Source organism: Hypanus sabinus, unplaced genomic scaffold, assembly GCF_030144855.1.
Source record: "Hypanus sabinus isolate sHypSab1 unplaced genomic scaffold, sHypSab1.hap1 scaffold_556, whole genome shotgun sequence".
Taxonomy (NCBI): Eukaryota; Metazoa; Chordata; class Chondrichthyes; order Myliobatiformes; family Dasyatidae; genus Hypanus; species Hypanus sabinus.
The window spans coordinates 65,278-82,462 of NW_026781417.1; the positions used below are offsets into that span (position 1 = coordinate 65,278).

At 48.7% G+C, this 17,185-nt stretch overlaps 1 protein-coding gene across 1 annotated transcript; it reads right to left on the reverse strand.

Annotated features, from left to right (window-relative positions):
- LOC132389397 (secreted protein C-like) lies at positions 1-14,093 on the reverse strand. Its single transcript, XM_059961920.1, has 7 exons — positions 14,007-14,093; positions 12,774-12,869; positions 10,688-10,777; positions 9,484-9,579; positions 5,472-5,537; positions 4,821-4,936; positions 1-511 (listed from the first exon to the last, which is right to left on the reverse strand). Exons 1-7 carry the CDS (start codon positions 14,014-14,016, stop codon positions 431-433), a joined length of 555 nt encoding a protein of 184 aa, XP_059817903.1. The 5' UTR covers positions 14,017-14,093; the 3' UTR covers positions 1-430.
- Positions 14,094-17,185: the final 3,092 nt, after the last annotated feature.

Genomic DNA, 17,185 nt, shown 5'->3' on the forward strand with positions numbered 1-17,185 from the left:
TGCATGAATGTTGTGTCTTTATTGTATTAATTTTAATCACGGATCAATGTAGAAGTAAAACAGTGGTACATCCTCCAGTAACACAATATCATTGGATGCATAAGAAATACAGAAATAATTGGAGCCACATTACAGGAACACTAATGTGTCTTTCATCACTTGGATTAAAACCATTATTACATTGAACTGAGAAATAATGCAAATCGGTAACTAACAGAAGAGTAACTTGTTTGTTAATAAGCTACAGAGATGACAGAAGAACAACCAGATACATGCTCATGCAGATATTTCACTGACATTTAGATTTCCCACCATCTTCCCACAACCACCACCTGGTGCCCCACTCCACACCCCACGAACACCTCACACACGTCACCACCGTCCATCAGCCTGTGACACGTTGGAAGATCACAATCTGACACCTTCCTTCTCAATTCCCTCCCCCACTGTCGTGTTCACTCTTGGACAGGACGTGCTTGCAGGGGAGCTGTTCCATCAGCATCTCACGCACCTGTGGACAGGGGTGTCAATGGTGAAGAAAGACAGTTAGACCGCACTGTGTGGGGGTCAGGACAGCAGAGAGACCCTCCCCTCATCACCTACAGAATCCATCACTTACCACCAGGAGATTCCCTTCTCCTCCACACCAAGAACTGCACCAGGAAAACTCCATTCCTTCCTAATCAGACAATTCCCATTCGTCTAAAATAACCATCCGCCCCTCACCCCCACCCACAGGAATCATTTTCCCCCACACCAGGGGAACCCTCTTCCTCACAAACATGCAGATCGGTTTGTCTGGACAGTGTGGGAAATCGCCCCCACCCGCTCCCCCAGCACGTCGAGTGGAATCCCGTTCACTCCCTCCCCAGCAGCCAGACCAGGTGAGGGGAGCAGCTTAAGAAAAAGCTGTTTCTGGCTGACCCAGTTGCCACAACAAAAGGCATAAAGGTTCAACGTTCAAAGTAAATTTATCCTCAAAGTAGGTATCTGTCACCATATACAAACCTGACATTCATTTTCTTGATGCAATTCGGCGTAAAACAGCAAAATACAACAGAATTAATGGAAAACTACACACAGACTGACAATGAATTGCAAATGACAATCTGTGCCAATAAAAAATGTAAATAAATAATACTGAGACACCAGTTGTGAAGAGTACTTGAGAGCGAGTCCATACGTTGTGGAATCAGTTCAGTGTTGGGGTGAGTGAAGTTATCCACACTGGTTCAGGACTCTGATGGCTGGAGGGTAATAACTGCTCCTGAACCTGGTGGTGTGTGACCTACACTCTGGTACCTCCTTTCCGAGGGCAGCAGTGAGGAGAGGTGGGGGTCAAGCGGAGCAGCCACAGTGTAGTGGCACGAGGAGGCTGATGGAGTGAGAGCAGATCTCTCGATCAGCATCAGTGAGGAGAGGTGAGGGTCAAGCGGAGCAGCCACAGTGAAGTGGCACGAGGAGGCTGATGGAGTGAGAGCAGATCTCTCGATCAGCATCAGTGAGGAGAGGTGAGGGTCAAGCGGAGCAGCCACAGTGAAGTGGCACGAGGAGGCTGATGGAGTGAGAGCAGATCTCTCGATCAGCATCAGTGAGGAGGGACAGGTGAGGTTTTATTTTGCCGCTGACCCTCAGTACCCGACGTGGTGGAGGCAAAGTGGTCGTCAGGGCAGTGGAGTGCTCCTCCTGCAAGGGGTAAGGGTCAGGGAACCACACGGTCTTCCTGATGACTACAATGACAAGAGGTGCACCCGGCTGCAGCTCCTGACAGGCCAGGTCAAGGAAATGGAGGTACTCTGCATCATCCGGGAGCTGAGAACACCAGATGTGAGACTCACTGACCTGGTCACACACAAGGTGCAGGCTCCGTGACCACTGGGAAAAGTAAAGGGAGTCAGCAGTTCCCCTGTGGCCATTCCCCTCACTAACAGCTACACCTCTATGGATACTGTCGAGAGATGTTCTTGCAGGGACCAGCAGCAGCACTGTGAAAGGCTCTGAGGCTCAGAGGGAAAGATTGCAGTCAGACAGGACGGGAGTGATGGGAGACTCGGTAGTGAAGAGGGGCACAGACAGGAGATTCTGTGACCAGAGGAGAGATGATGGAATGGTGTGTCGTCTCCTTGGTGTCAGGGTCAGGGATGTCTCTGAGAGCTGAGGAATATTCTTGAAGGGTCCTGCAATCATTAGCATTCATTTCATGTGGACTAGGTTATTAAATCAAGGATGTGATGCTGAGGCTTTATAAGGGGATGGTCAGACAGCACTTGGAGTATTGGGAGCAGTTTGGGCCCCTTATCTCAGAAAGGAAGTGCTGGGATTGGAAAAGGTCCAGAGCAAGTTTACAAGAAAGATCCCAGGAATGGAAGGGTTAATGTACAAGGAACATCTGATATTTCTGGGCTGGTACCCTCTGGAGTTTAATAAGAATGAGGGAGGATCTCATTGAAACCTATTGAATATTGAAAGGCCTAGATATAGTAGATGTAGAGAGGATATTTCCTGTAGTGGGAAGTCTACGACCAGACAGCATAGTCTAAGAATACAAGGACGTCCCTTTCGAACAGAGATGAGGAGCAATGTCTTTAGCCAGAGGGTGGTGAACCTGTGTAATCCATTGACACAGACGGCTGTGGAGGCTGGATCACTGGGTACATATAAAGTAGAGATTAGTAAGGTGATCGAAGGTCTACGGGGAGACGGCAGGAGAATGGGATTGAGAGGGAGAATAAATCAGCCATGATGGAATGGGAGAGCAGACTCGATGGGCCGAATGGCTATTTCTGCTCCTATCTTTTACGGTGTTATGGCAAACAACTAGAGGTCACTGTACGAGCTGTTACTGACGACATACAGTTTGTAAAAGGAATGAGATCCTAAGTTATTACTCTACAACCTTTAGGCTCCGGATCCATAAGACATTGGAGCAGAGTTGGGAATTTTAGTCCCTTGAGTCTCCTTTGCCATTCCATCATGGCCGATTTATCGTCCCTCTCAACCCCATTCTCCTGCTTTCTTTCCATTACCTTCGACGTTCTGCTTCGTCAAGAACCTATCAACCTCCTCTGTACATATACTCAATGACTTAGCTTCCACAGCATCTGTGGCAATGACTTAGCTTCCACAGATTCACCACCCTCTGGCTAAAGACATTTTTCCTGTTCCCTGTTCAGAATGGCAGAGAGCAGTGTCTATCCCTTCCCGATAAACGGTGAATGACTCAACCCAGAAACGGTGACACCGGAGTCACCGGCAACTCTCTGTTTTCCATCACCACCCAACGTAAGAGATAAGAGCAGAATTAGGCCTTTGACCCCGTCACGTCTCCCCTCAACCCCTTTCTCTTGTCCTACACTCCCCACGATAGGAAACATCCTCTCCATATCCACTCTCTCTGGGCTTTTCAATATTCGATAGGTTTCAATGAGATTCTCCTCTCATTCTTCTAAACTCCAGTGAGTATAGGTCTGGAGACATCAAACATCCCTCAAAGTGTTAACCCTTTCATTCCTAATATCAATCTTGGGAACCGCTTCTGGGTCCTCTCCCATGGTAGTACACCTTTTGTATACTCGAAGTGTAGTCTGACCAATGTCTTATAAAACCTCAGCATTACATCCTTGCTTTTGCATTCTTGTCCTCTTGAAATGAATTCTAACATTGCATTTGCCTTCCTTACCACTGACTCAACTTGTAAATTGCAACAGGCGGACCTTTGGGGAATCCTGCAGGAGGTTTCGCTAGTCACTGAGTTTTCAATTTCCTTCCTATTTAATAAATAGTCCATGCTTTTATTCCTTCTGCCAATGTGCATGATCGTGCACATTATATCCACAGATCTCAGATTCCCCCTTAAATCTGGGAAATAATACCCACTGCATCCCACAAACAATGGACTCACCTTCAGGGACTCATTCTTCACCTCATGTTCCTGATATTTATTTATTATTGTTATTGGTTCCTCTTTTTACATTTGCACAGTTTGTTGAGTTCTGCACTCTGGTTGATCACCCTAGTTGGGCAGACTTTCACTGATTCTGTTATTATCCCATAGATTTATTGAGTATGCCCGCAAGAAAACAAATCTCAGGGGGTGACAGAGACGTACAGTACGTTGATCATCAATTTACTTTGAACTTTGAAACTCAGTGACGTCTGGGAACAGAGCAAGGATAAATGGGGAAGGGCAAACTTTGCAAATGTGGAGCGGTGACAGGGAGTTGGGGGGATTAATCCCAGGAATGAAAGGATTAACACGAGGAGTGTTTGATGTCTCTGGGCTGGAGTTCAGAAGATGGGGGGGGGGGTGGGTGAAATCTCACTGATACTACCGGACAGTGAAAGGCCTGGATGGGGCGGATGTGTAAAGGGTTTCGATGTGAGTGAGTGACTCCCGGATCCAAGGACACACCTCTCGGGAAAGGGACGTCTCTCTGAAACTGAGATGAGGAGGGATTTCTTGAGCCGAAGGGTGGTGAGTTTTTTGCCACAGTTGGTGGTGGAGCCAAATCACTTGGTGTATTTATGACAGAGATCGATAGCTTCTTCATCAATAAGAGGGTTAGGGTTATGGAGAGAAAGCGTGAGAAAGGGGTTGAGGGGAGATGTGACGGGGTCAAAGGCCTAATTCTGCTCTTATCTCTTACGTTGGGTGGTGATGGAAAACAGAGAGTTGCCGGTGACTCAGGTGTCACCGTTTCTGGGTTGAGTCATTCACCGTTTATCGGGAAGGGATAGTCACTGCTCATTGAACAGGAATGACCAAAGCCACATGAACCACAATCTCCAGCCTGGGAATAAATGTGGGCTACATCTCTCACCTGACGGATGTAGGCCTCTCGCTCCTCGGGGTTTCCCAGTTTGTTCTTCCCAATAATGAACACTTGGGCACTGTTGATCATCTCCTCACACTCGTCCTTTGATGGGAGCCCCTTCACTGGAAGTTTGAGAAAAGTCCTCAGTCAGACCTTTGCCGGAGCAGGTCCAGAGGCAGCAAACCCCCAGTGTGAGGGTGGTGGTGGGGGTGAGGTCGGTGAAACAGGCTCATTGACTCCAGAGAATGCAAGACCATGACATCTGCACAAACCTCGGGTGAGGGAGAGGGGGTAGGGGATGGAGTGGACTGGGGAGGAGCTGGGGTAAGCTGACTTTGGCAGCGGGTGAACAGGGAGGTAGACTGTCCGGGTCTAATGCTGAGCATCAGTGACCCTCGGAGATGAGACGTACAGATTGTCAGAGAGGGATGGTGGAGTGGAGCGAGGTAGGTGTGGAATGAGGAGCTGTACACACCTGTACACAAAGGTGGGTCTGAGAGATTTACACAAACTACGTGAAGGGTTTAAGGAGGCCTCTCCCAACACTGTGACTGTATTTGCTCCCAATCATCGCGGGCGGTGTCACAGGGTGTGACTGGGATCCAAACTGGACTGAAGACACCCCCACCCTCCCCTCTATCAAACAAAACTTGATACCTGAGCACGTCTCTTTCTCTGGGCCAGAGGACGGCTTCCGGCTGGTCCCTTTGGAATTCAACGGATCTGGAAATTAAATGAAGAAATTAAAAGCGGTTGGCAGAGTCCAATCGTCAAATTCGGATGTCAGACTGGGACAGGAGGTGGGGGAGAGGAGTTAACTCAATGACCCTGACACACTCAGTCTCCCTCTACTGACTCTCCCTCCTGAGCATCAGTCATTGTCCTCAGCCCGAGTCAGAATGAAGTTCAGGGATTGAACAGGAAGAGGAAAATACTCTTCGACAATCTCCTCCACTGACACCAGATCGTGTGGTGGACAAACCCAGCCCAGGTTCTCCAGTCATTGCTTCCTGGGTTCCCACAAGTTCAAACCTCTAACCCACACAGTCCGTCCGTGTCATTCACTCCTCCCTCTTTAGTCAATCCTCTTCTTTCATCTCACTTCCCATCCCCCACTCTTTACCATCCATCTCTCCTGTCTGAGTCATGGAAATCTCTCCACTCAAACTACCCCATCCCACCGACACAACTCGCACCATTCACTCCATCTTTCTCCTGCTAGACACTCCATCCCTCCCTCTCCCAGACACCACCACACCGTCTCCTCAGTTCGTCTGCTACTCACCCAGTACATCCCACTTTCCTCTATTACTCTGTCCAACAACTGGGATCCCCTTCCCTCTCCATCCCGTCACAGTTCCTGCCTCTCCTCTCTCATTCCTCACCAGTCTCTTCCCTCTGATCTGTCAGTCTTCCTCTCTGACCTCTCAGAACATCTCTTTCACCGTTACTCCATCACTCTCTGCTCAATGATCCCTTCTCAATCTGTCCACAAGGCACAGTTCCTCACAATCTCCCCCCCCCACCCACAGACCATCAAACCCAACCCCAACCCTGATGAAGGGTCCCAGCCCGAAACGTTGACTGTTTACTCTTCCCCATAGATGCTGCCTGACCTGCTGTTCCTCCAGCATTTTGAGTGTTTGCCCCAATCCTGAACCTATTCATCACCCCACGATACAACATTTTCACAAAGACTCATCAAATCACCACCATTCTCCGATGCCCAAGACCCCCAACACCCTCTGATGCCCAAACACTTCAAGTACCACCCAGTAACCTGACGTATGAGAGCCCTGCCCCATCTCTACACAACGTCCCATATTCAGCAGGTGTCCAGTGTGTTCCCACCCTCTATCTGGGCTACGGTTCTCCAGACACCCATTCCGATCCCCACACAATGACCAGTCCCCAATCCCTTGGCCACCTCATCCCAACTCCACCCATCTGACCAGCCCAGTGTCAGCCAGTGACTCCCTGAACCCCACTGATCCCTGTCACATCCTCACTGCCCTTCTTAAACAACGGAACAACATTCCCCTCATTCCAGGCACCAGTGGGAAGCAATGAAGCAAATCTGATCTGCACTGTCCAGCTGTGGACCTGTGACTCTTCAGCATCCCCATCTTCTTCCATCTCTTCCCCCCTTCTCATCCCTCATTCTCCCTTCCAGTCTGCATTTCCCCTCCACTCAGCCCTCTCTCCCACCCACTTTCCCATACATTTCTCCCACTTCCATCTCTTCAGTAACCATTCTTCCACCCCTCCCCTCCCTGTCACATTCCCCTCTATTTCATTGTTTGCACTCCCTCCTGCCCTCCCCTTCCTTCCCAACTATCCCTCTTTCCCTTCCAGTCACCATGGCTAATGACGAAGCAAATGCCCCCACAAGGGCTTCTGATTATTTCTTCCCCACCCTGCTACAAAGTCCAGGCCGGGCCCCTGGGGATTTATCCAAGTCAACGTGCTCTGAGGCTGCAAATACACTGGCCTACTGGACCAGGCTCCAGACAAGGAAACGTGAACCATTTCCTGAGGCCGTGAACGCTTCTCTAATCAGAAGCAGGGTTCAAACTGACCGCATCGTTCACATCCACTGTACCGCACACCTAACAAGTGAACCAGGCTGGGAAACAGCATCTTCCCCCGGGCTGTTAGACCTTTTAACACCCCACTGCCATCCAGCACACATCTACACCCTGTCTAAATGCCCTGCACCCCAAACCCCCACACTCCCCAATTCACAGATACATTCTCATCCTGCACAGGTCACTTTTCATCTTTAACATATTGATATTGCTGTTTGTTTCAATATCACAGTGTCAGTAACAATGTAGTGTTTTACATAAACATTCACCTCTCTGCCTTCAGGCCATGAAACTCAGGGACAGAGCTGGATCGTAACAATGTGTACTGTGTATCGATATAGAGGACTGTGCAAAGCCATTAGGCGCACAGATATATGTATATATGTGTCCCCCCATTTACAAAGGTAGAGTGTTCCTATGAAACCTTTCTTAAGCCAAAATGGCAGAAAGCAAAGAACCATTAATTTATACAGGAAACATTTTCATAAAAGCGAAAATCCTCCTTGTAATGCGAAAACAGGTTCCTAATGTAGGTCTTTTGTAAAAGTGAAGTGGCGTAAAGTGAACATTCATAAAGAGCTCAGGTGCCCAAGAATTTTACAAAGTACTGTATTTGTCAATGCCAGGCAGAGAGTGAGTTTGTAAATCTGACGGGAGTACAGGATGGTGGGGCTGGAGCACCATGGTAGAGCAGGGGGACAGGTGGCACAGAAGGAGTGTTAAGGTGGATGGGGGTGGAGATGTGTGGGTGAAGACACACACAGCCCTGAAACACCAGGGAAGGTCATTCGAATTCCAAACAATTGGTTTATTGATCATTAAAAACTGTCTATTTGGCGCTTCCCTCCCATGCCCCTTGCCTTTCTCCCCCATCATGATTCCCCTTTCACTGCCCCCTCCCTCTCTCAGTCCACAAAAGAGTCTGTTACCTGAATCAGGTTTATCTTCACTTACATGTCATGTGTTACGTACTCGTGACACATGACAGTGGTGCCCTTGTCACGTGACTGGGTTTGAAGTTATACTGGACTTGAGGTGATGTGATGGTGGAATGGCGTCATTTTCCCGCCAGTAGAGATCATGTGACGGTTTTTTTTTACAGGTTATAAAAGGTAGACCCCACCTTGTGAGGAGGGGCAGTTCGTGGCTGGATTTGCCAGGCTGACTTCATGCCACTGCGTGTTTTAAGTGATGACGCAGTTTCGTTGAAGGATGAAGATTTTATTTAATGCCTAAAGTTTAAAAGGTCATTGCCAGCAGGTTCTTTACGATTCTGCTAGTTCGAGACAGTGGAGAGTGAAGATTGGAAGTTCTGAAGTTAAAGATCGAAGAGAATCGCTTTCTACGGTGAAACGGGGGCGACCTTTGTTTGATCCTTATTTGGAAGGATTTCGTTGACTATCTTCGTGTTAATCCCTAGGTTTAACTAGAAAGGATTGAAGGTAGTGGAGAAGGAAAGGTCAGTGTCTTTAAGCCGTTCTGTTTCGTAAATTCTTCGTGGGAAGTTCGACGTCGGGGATCGGAGCAAGCGACGTGAAAGAGAACCTAAATCGTCTTATAAAGTCTCTGCCTTTAAATGGACCGTGAGTATATCGAACTTTTGGCAGTACCACTTTAAAGAACTGTATTGGCAATAAGACTTTAAAGAACTGTTTTTGCAATACCACTTTAAAGAACTGTTTTTGCAATATCGCTTTAAGAACTGTTTTAAGCTGCCGCACCGCAGCTGTTTCCGGTTACAGTAGTGTTTTGGGGGGTTACTTTTGGGGGGTTTGTTTTCTGTGTTTAATAAACGTGTTGTTTGTTATAAAAAACCCTTGCCGAACTCATATTTATTGTTGCCTGAATACGTAACACATGAAATTCGCTTTTTTTTGCGGCAGTACATTACAATACATAAAATTGCATCTTTAAAACTACCGCAGAACCGTGGTGTGCACGTTGACCCCACAGGAATGATGCTTAATTTCACTATATCGATGTGCATGGTTGAACGTCAATACACTTGCGACTTGAATCAGCTCATGAGAGCTTCCAGGTTACAAAGTTATGGAATGACACACTTTCACGAGACTTGGTACCTGAGGCTGTATCTCGAGCTGGGTCTGAAGAAGTTTCCTGGGAAAAATCTCCAGTGGATGACCTTCCAGACTGTTTCCCTGTGGAAGTCTCAGGACCTGGGAGAAAGGAATGGAGAAACAGGAGAGTGGAAACACAGAAACAGATCATCAGGCAAGACATGAGTCTGAGGGAAAGGGGACGGGGAGTGTGAAGAAACCAACATTATCCATCTCCCTACACTGACTCTCCCTCCCAAACCACCATGACTCCAGGTCTCTCTCCTCAGCACGAATTTCTGCAACTGAACATGGCAATGAGGGATCCCTTCAGTGAATCCCACCACCATTTCCCGAGCCTGCAGACTCTTATGGTCTAGTGGTCAAGCATGAATCATCTTCTCTCCTTCAGCCTCTCCAGTCCAACATCCACCCCTCTCTGCTCACTCACTCCACCTCACACTCTCCAACCCCAATCCTGACCCTATTCAACATGTCACAAAAACAATCTCTACATACAGATACAACGTTACTTCAAACCTTCACCATTCTCCACTGCCAAGTCCAACAATGCACTCTCATGTCCCGACTCTTCAAAAACTCCCCAACATCACTAACTCCATGGACTCACCAGGTATTCAGTCAGTTCCCTCCTGGCCACTGGGGCCTTGGCCCTCTCGGTGTTTCCCACCATGCCCAACACACAATGATCATTGTCCTATCCCTCATCCATCCCATCCTAACACTACCCATTTGATCATCCCAAACCCAGTCAGTAATCCCTGAAGCATATGTATCTAATTCCCGTGACTCTGACCACATAACCCTCCCACTGGCTGTCAACCCCACCGTCACCCTCAGCGAGGACCCCGTCCATCCCTCACCCAGATCCTGACCCTTCCTGAAGGTGACTCAGACATCCCCAGTGACCACTCACATCCATCACTCAGCAAAGCCAAGGGGCTCAGTCCTCATGCTCTGGTCACCACCTCACCTCACCTGGCCCCATGAACTAAACTCAGACCAAGGTCATTACTGCCCACGTTATAATTGTACAACACCCCCTCGTAGTGATCCTGGATGGTGCTGAAATTTGTTACAGGGAGGAGAAAGGAACCTCTGACTCCATCATTCACCCCCCATCCCTGCATCCAGCAGGTAAACTGATCCCTGAGACGCTGTATTTTATAGTGTGAGATTGAATCCATACAGACAGAAGAATTCACACCTGGGCTCGTGTCTCCTGCTGGGACAGAGGATGATTTCTGGGTGTGTTCTCCAGACACTGACCCATCGGTCTGTTTCCCTGTGGAACTACCTGTGTGTAGAATAGAGGAACAGAGAGAGTGAGAGAGCGGAGACACTGAAGCAATCATCATGAGTCAGAGGAACTGAGGAATAGGTGTGTGTAGAAACCAACATCACACAGGGTCTCTCCACTGTCTCTCCCAATTCCCTGTCACCCCTGATCATTCCCTTCAGTGGGAGTCGAGACAAAGTTCAGGGATCAACATGGGGATCAGGGTTTCCTTCAATGATCCCCACCACCGATTCCTGACCTGCACTGTCCAGCTGTGGATTTGTAAACGTCAAATATCATTTTATCTTTTTCCCTGTGAGACACTCCAACCATCTCCCCCCAGTCATCACCACACTCTCTTCAGTCTCCATCTGCTACTCACCCAGCACATCCCACTTTCATCTATTTCTCTGTCCACCTTCCCTCTTCATCCTGTCACAGTTCCTGCCTCTCCTCTCATTCCTCTCCGGTCTCTTCCCCCTGATTTGTCAGTCTTTCTCTCTGACCTCTCAGAACATCCTTTTGACAATTACCCCGTCACTCTCTGCTCAATCATCTCTCTCACTCTGTCTAAATCCCACAGTGGCTCACTACTTCACCCACATCCATCAAATTCAACCCAGACCGGACCCTATTCATCACCCCATGATACAGCCTTTTCAGAAAGACCCATCGAACCTCCAATATTCTCTGATGACCAAGTCCCCTAATGCCCTCTGATACCCAAACACTTCAAAAACCACCACAGCCCGCCCAACCTCCATATAATGTCCAATATTCAACAGGTGACCAGTGTATTCCCACCCTCCGTCTGGGCTACATTTCTCCAGGCATCTCCTCCAAACTCCACATGACCAATCTCCAATCCTTTAGACTCCCCATCACAACTCCAGTCACTTGATCAGCCCAGTATCAGCCAGTGATCCTGCCGCAGATTCCTGCTCCGTCCTTGCTGCCCTTCTGAAACAACATTCACCACATTTGAGGCACCAGTGGCGAGTGATGAAAACATGTCTCCACAGTGTTTCCTTCAATGATCCCCACCACTGATCCCTGATCTGCACTGTCCAGCTGTGGACCTGTGAATCTTCAGCATCACCATCGTTACCCACCTCTTCCACCCACCCCCACCCCCCAGATCTATGGCACCCTCTCCTACCCCTGTCTCCCCTCCAGTCTGACTTCCACTCCAATTAGCCTCCTTCCTGCCCACTTCTCCATTCACACTCTCTGTTTCCATCCTTCCACTCACCATTCTCCCTCCCCTCCTCTCCCTGATACACAGCCCTCCATTTCCTTGTTTACTCTCGCTTCTGCCCTCCCCTCCCTCCTCACCTTCCTCCTCCCCTTCTAGTCACCATTTCCCAATGACCAGAAAACCATACGGTACAGGAGCAGAAATAGCCCATTTGACCAATAATTTTCCTCCTCCTGCCTCTCTCCCTTCTTGAAGAGTGGAGTGACAGTGGAGTGGAGGACAGCTTTTCCTTCTTACAGGACCACGCCAGAATCAATTGATTTTTGAAAGATCATTACTCATACCTCCCCAATCTCTCCAGCCACCTTGTTCTGATCTCTGGGCTGCACACAATCTGGTTCTGGTGAATTATTTGTCTTCAAACCTTTTACTCTCCCAGGAACCTTCTCCCTCGTAATGGTGACTTCACAAATTTCTGCCCCTTTACAGAATGTCTCTCATGTTTCTTTCTCCCTCCTCTCTTCCTTCTTGTCCCAACCGTGATTCCCCTCTCCCTGCCCCCTTTTACACTCTCAGTCCGCACAGACCATCACGTTTAGTATCACTATGTCAGGATTTTTTCTGCGGCAACAGTACAAGGTAACAGGCAAAATTGCTACATTACTTTGTCTTGTACCTTAGCCCCACAGGAGTGATGATTCATTTTGCTTTGTACACGTACAACATTGAATGACAATAAACTGTAATTTGAAATGGTTCATGAAACCTTCCCGATCACAGAGTTATTCAATGACACACTTTCATGAGACTTTGTACCTGAGGTTATCCCTCCAGCTGGGAGAGAAGACGTTTTCTTGGAAAAATTTCCAGAGGATGACCCTTCAAACAGTCTCCCTGTGGAAGTCCCAGGATCTGGAGTAAAGGAATGGAGAAACAGGAGAGTGGAAACACAGAAACAGATCATCAGGCAAGACATGAGTCTGGGAGAAAGGGGATGGTGAGTGTGAAGAAACCAACATTATCCATCTCCCTACACTGACTCTCCCTCCCAAACCACTATGACTCCAGGTCTCTCTCCTCAGAGAGTCAGGGGGAATTTCTGCAAACAAACATGGTGATGAGAGATCCCTTCATTGAACCACACCACCCGTTCCTCAGCTTGCAGACTCCTCTGGGCTGATGGTCAAACCTGCATCTGCTTCTCACCTTCAACCTCTCCACTCCATCCTCCACCTCTTTCTGCTCTCTCATCCTCTGTAAAACCTACAGTGCCTCCTCCCCTCAAAGCCAACCCAAATCCAACCACAATCCAGACCCTATTCATCACCCTATTTACTCAGAGATACCAGATTACTTCAAACATTCACCATTCTCCATTGACAAGTCCAACAATGCTCTCTAAAACCCCAACTCTTCAGAAACTCCCCAATATCACTAACCTCCATTGACACACCAGGTATTCAGTGAGTTCCCTCCTGGCCACTGGGGCCTTGGCCCTCTCGGTGTTTCCCAACATCCCCAACACACAATGGTCATTGTCCTATCCGTCATCCATCCCATCCTAACACTACCCAATTGATCAGCTCAGACCCAGTCAGTGATCCCTGAAGCCTATGTATCCAATCCCGTGACACTGACCACATAACCCTCCCACTGGCTGTCAACCCCACGGTCCCCTCAGTGAGGACCCTGTCCATCCCTCACCCAGATCCTGACCCTTTCTGAAGGTGAATCAGACATCCCCAGTGACCACTCACATCCATCACTCAGCAAAGCCAAGGGACTCAGTCCTCATGCTCTGGTCACCACCTCACCTCACCCGGCCCCATGAACTAAACTCAGAGCAAGGTCATTACTGCCCACATTATAATTGTACAACACCCTCTTGTAGTGATCCTGGATGGTGCTGAAATTTGTCACAGGGAGGAGAGAGGAACCTCTCATTCCACCTTCACCCCCCCATCCCCTGCATCCAGCAGGTAAACTGATCGCTGAGACGCTGTATTTTACAGTGTGAGATTGAATCCATACAGACAGAAGAATTCACACCTGGGCTCATGTCTCCTGCTGGGACAGAGGATGATTTCTGGGTGTGTTCTCCAGACACTGACCCATCGGTCTGTTTCCCTGTGGAACTACCTGTGTGTAGAATAGAGGAACAGAGAGAGTGAGAGAGTGGAGACACTGAAGCAATCATCATGAGTCAGAGGAACAGAGGAATAGGTGCGTGTAGAAACCAACATCACACAGGGTCTCCCCACTGTCTCTTCCAATTCCCTGTCACCCCTGATCATTCCCTTCAGTGGGAGTCGGGACGAAGTTCAGGGATCAACATGGGGATCAGTGTTCCTTCTATGATCCCCACCACTGATTCCTGATCTGCACTGTCCAGCTGTGGGTCTGTACACTTCCAGTATCAGTCCATCTGTTTCCTGTTAGACACTCCGTCCCTCTCCACTCCATTCACCACCACACTGTCTCCTCAGACTCCATCTGCTACTCACCCAGCACATCCCACTTTCATCTAGTGGGGTCCACCATCCCTCCACATTCCCTCTCCATCCTGTCACAGTTCCTGCCTCTCCTCTCTCATTCCTCTTCAGTGTCTTGCCTCTGATCTGTCAGTGTTTCTCTCTGACCTCTCAGAGCATCTCTTGGACACTTACCCCATCACTCTCTGCTCAATCATCCCTCTCACTCTGTCTAAAAGCCACAGTGACTCACTACCTCACTGACATCTATCAAACTCAACCCAGTCCGCACCCTATTCATTGCCCCATGATACAACCTTTTCAGAAAGACCCATCGAACCTCCAATATTCTCTGATGACCAAGTCCCCTAACGTCCTCTGATGCCCAATCACTTCAAAAACCACCACAGCCCTGCCCAACCTCCATATAATGTCCAATATTCAGCAGGTGACCAGTGTATTCCCACCCACCGTCTGGGCTACATTTCTCCAGGCATCTCCTCCAAACTCCACATGATGACCAATCTCCAATCCTTTAGACTCCCCATCACAACTCCAGCCACTTGATCAGCCCAGTATCAGCCAGTGATCCTGCCGCAGATTCCTGCTCCGTCCTTGCTGCCCTTCTGAAACAACATTCACCACATTTGAGGCACCAGTGGCGAGTGATGAAAACATGTCTCCACAGTGTTTCTTTCAATGATCGCCACCACTGATTCCTCATCTGCACTGTCCATCAGTGGTCCTGTGAATCTTCAGCATCACCATCTTCACCCACAACAACCCCACCCCTCCCCCCAGCTCTATGGCACCCTCTCCTAACACTCTCCCCGCCAGCCTGACCCCCACTCCAATTAGCCTCCTTCCTGCCCACTTCTCCATTCACACTCTCCGTTTCCATCCTTCCACTCACCATTCTCCATCCCCTCCTCTCCCTGATACACTGTCCCCCATTTCCTTGTTTACTCTCTCTTCTGCCCTCCCCTGCATCCTCACCTTCCTCCTCCCCTTCTAGTCACCGTTTCCCAATGACCAGAAAACCATATGGTACAGGAGCAGAAATAGCCCATTTGACTAATAATTTTCCTCCTCTTGCCTCTCTCCCTTCTTGAAGAGTGGAGTGACAGTGGAGTGGAGGACAGCTTTTCCTTCTTCCAGAACCACGTCAGAATCAATTGATTTTTGAAAGATCATTACTAATACCGCCACAATCTCTCCAGCCACCTCGTTCAGATCTCTGGCTGCATACGATCTGGTTCTAAAGTATCTGCCTTCAAACCTTTTACTCTCCCAAGAACCATCTCCCTCATAACGGCGACTTCACATACTTCTGCCTCTTTACAGAATGTGTTTCTTGCTCCCTCCTCTCTTCCTTCTCCTTGTCCCAACCGTGATTCCCCTCTCCCTGCCCCCTTTCCACTCTCAGTCCGCACAGACCATCAGGTTTACTATCACTATGTCAGGATTTTTTCTGCTGCAACAGTACAAGGTAACAGGTAAAATTGCTACATTACTTTGATTTGCACCTTAGCCCCACAGGAGTGATGATTCATTTTGCTTTGTACACGTACAACATTGAACGACAATAAACTGGAACTTGAAATGGCTCGCGAAACCTTCCCGGTCACAGAGTTATTCAATGAGACACTTTCATGAGACTTTGTACCTGAGGTTGTCCCTCCGGCTGGGAGAGAAGACGTTTTCTTGGAAAGATTTCCAGAGGATGACCCTTCAGACTCTCTCCCTGTGGAAGTCCCAGGTTCTGGAGTAAAGGAATGGAGAAACAGGAGAGTGAAGACACAGAAACAGATCATCAGGCAAGACATGAGTCTGGCAGAAAGGGGACGGAAGTGTGAAGAAACCAAAGTTATCCATCTCCCTACACTGACTCTCCCTCCCAAACCACCATGACTCCAGGTCTCTCTCCTCAGAGTCAGGGTGAATTTCTGCAAACAAACATGGTGATGAGAGATCCCTTCATTGAACCTCACCACCGATTCCTGAGCTTGCAGACTCCTCTGGGCTGATGGTCAAACCTGCATCTGCTTCTCACCTTCAACCTCTCCACTCCATCCTCCACCTCTTTCTGCTCTCTCATCCTCTGTAAAACCTACAGTGCCTCCTCCCCTCAAAGCCAACCCACACCCAACCACAATCCAGACCCTATTCATCACACCATGAAGGCAATCTTTACTCAGAGATACCAGATTACTTCAAACATTCACCATTCTCCATTGACAAGTCCAACAATGTTCTCTAATGCCCCAACTCTTTAGAAACTCCCCAATATCACTAACCTCCATGGACTCACCAGGTATTCAGTGAGTTCCCTCCCGGCCACTGGGGCCTTGGCCCTCTCAGAGTTTCCCACCATGCCCAAAACACAATGATCATTGTCCAATCCCTCATCCATCCCATCCTAACACTACCCATTTGATCAGCCCAAACCCAGTCAGTAATCCTTGAAGCCTATGTATCTAATTCCCGTGACACTGACCACATAACCCTGCCACTGATTGTCAACCCCACAGTCACCCTCAGTGAGGACCCTGTCCATCCCTCACCCAGATCCTGACCCTTCCTGAAGGTGACTCAGACATCCCCAGTGACCACTCACATCCATCACTCAGCAAAGCCAAGGGGCTCAGTCCTCATGCTCTGGTCACCAACCCACCTCACCCGGCCCCATGAACTAAACTCAGAGCAAGGTCATTACTGCCCACATTATAATTGTACAACACCATCTCGTAGTGATCC

What these genes read in the sequence shown, in the direction of transcription:
- LOC132389397 (XM_059961920.1), bottom strand. An exon ending in AGCAGGAGACACGAGCCCAG is followed by an intron (nt 9,580 to 10,687) that starts GTGTGAATTCTT and finishes CCTTTCTCCCAG; the next exon opens with GTCCTGAGACTTCCACAGGG. An exon ending in AGAGAAAGAGACGTGCTCAG is followed by an intron (nt 4,937 to 5,471) that starts GTATCAAGTTTT and finishes TCAAACTTCCAG; the next exon opens with TGAAGGGGCTCCCATCAAAG.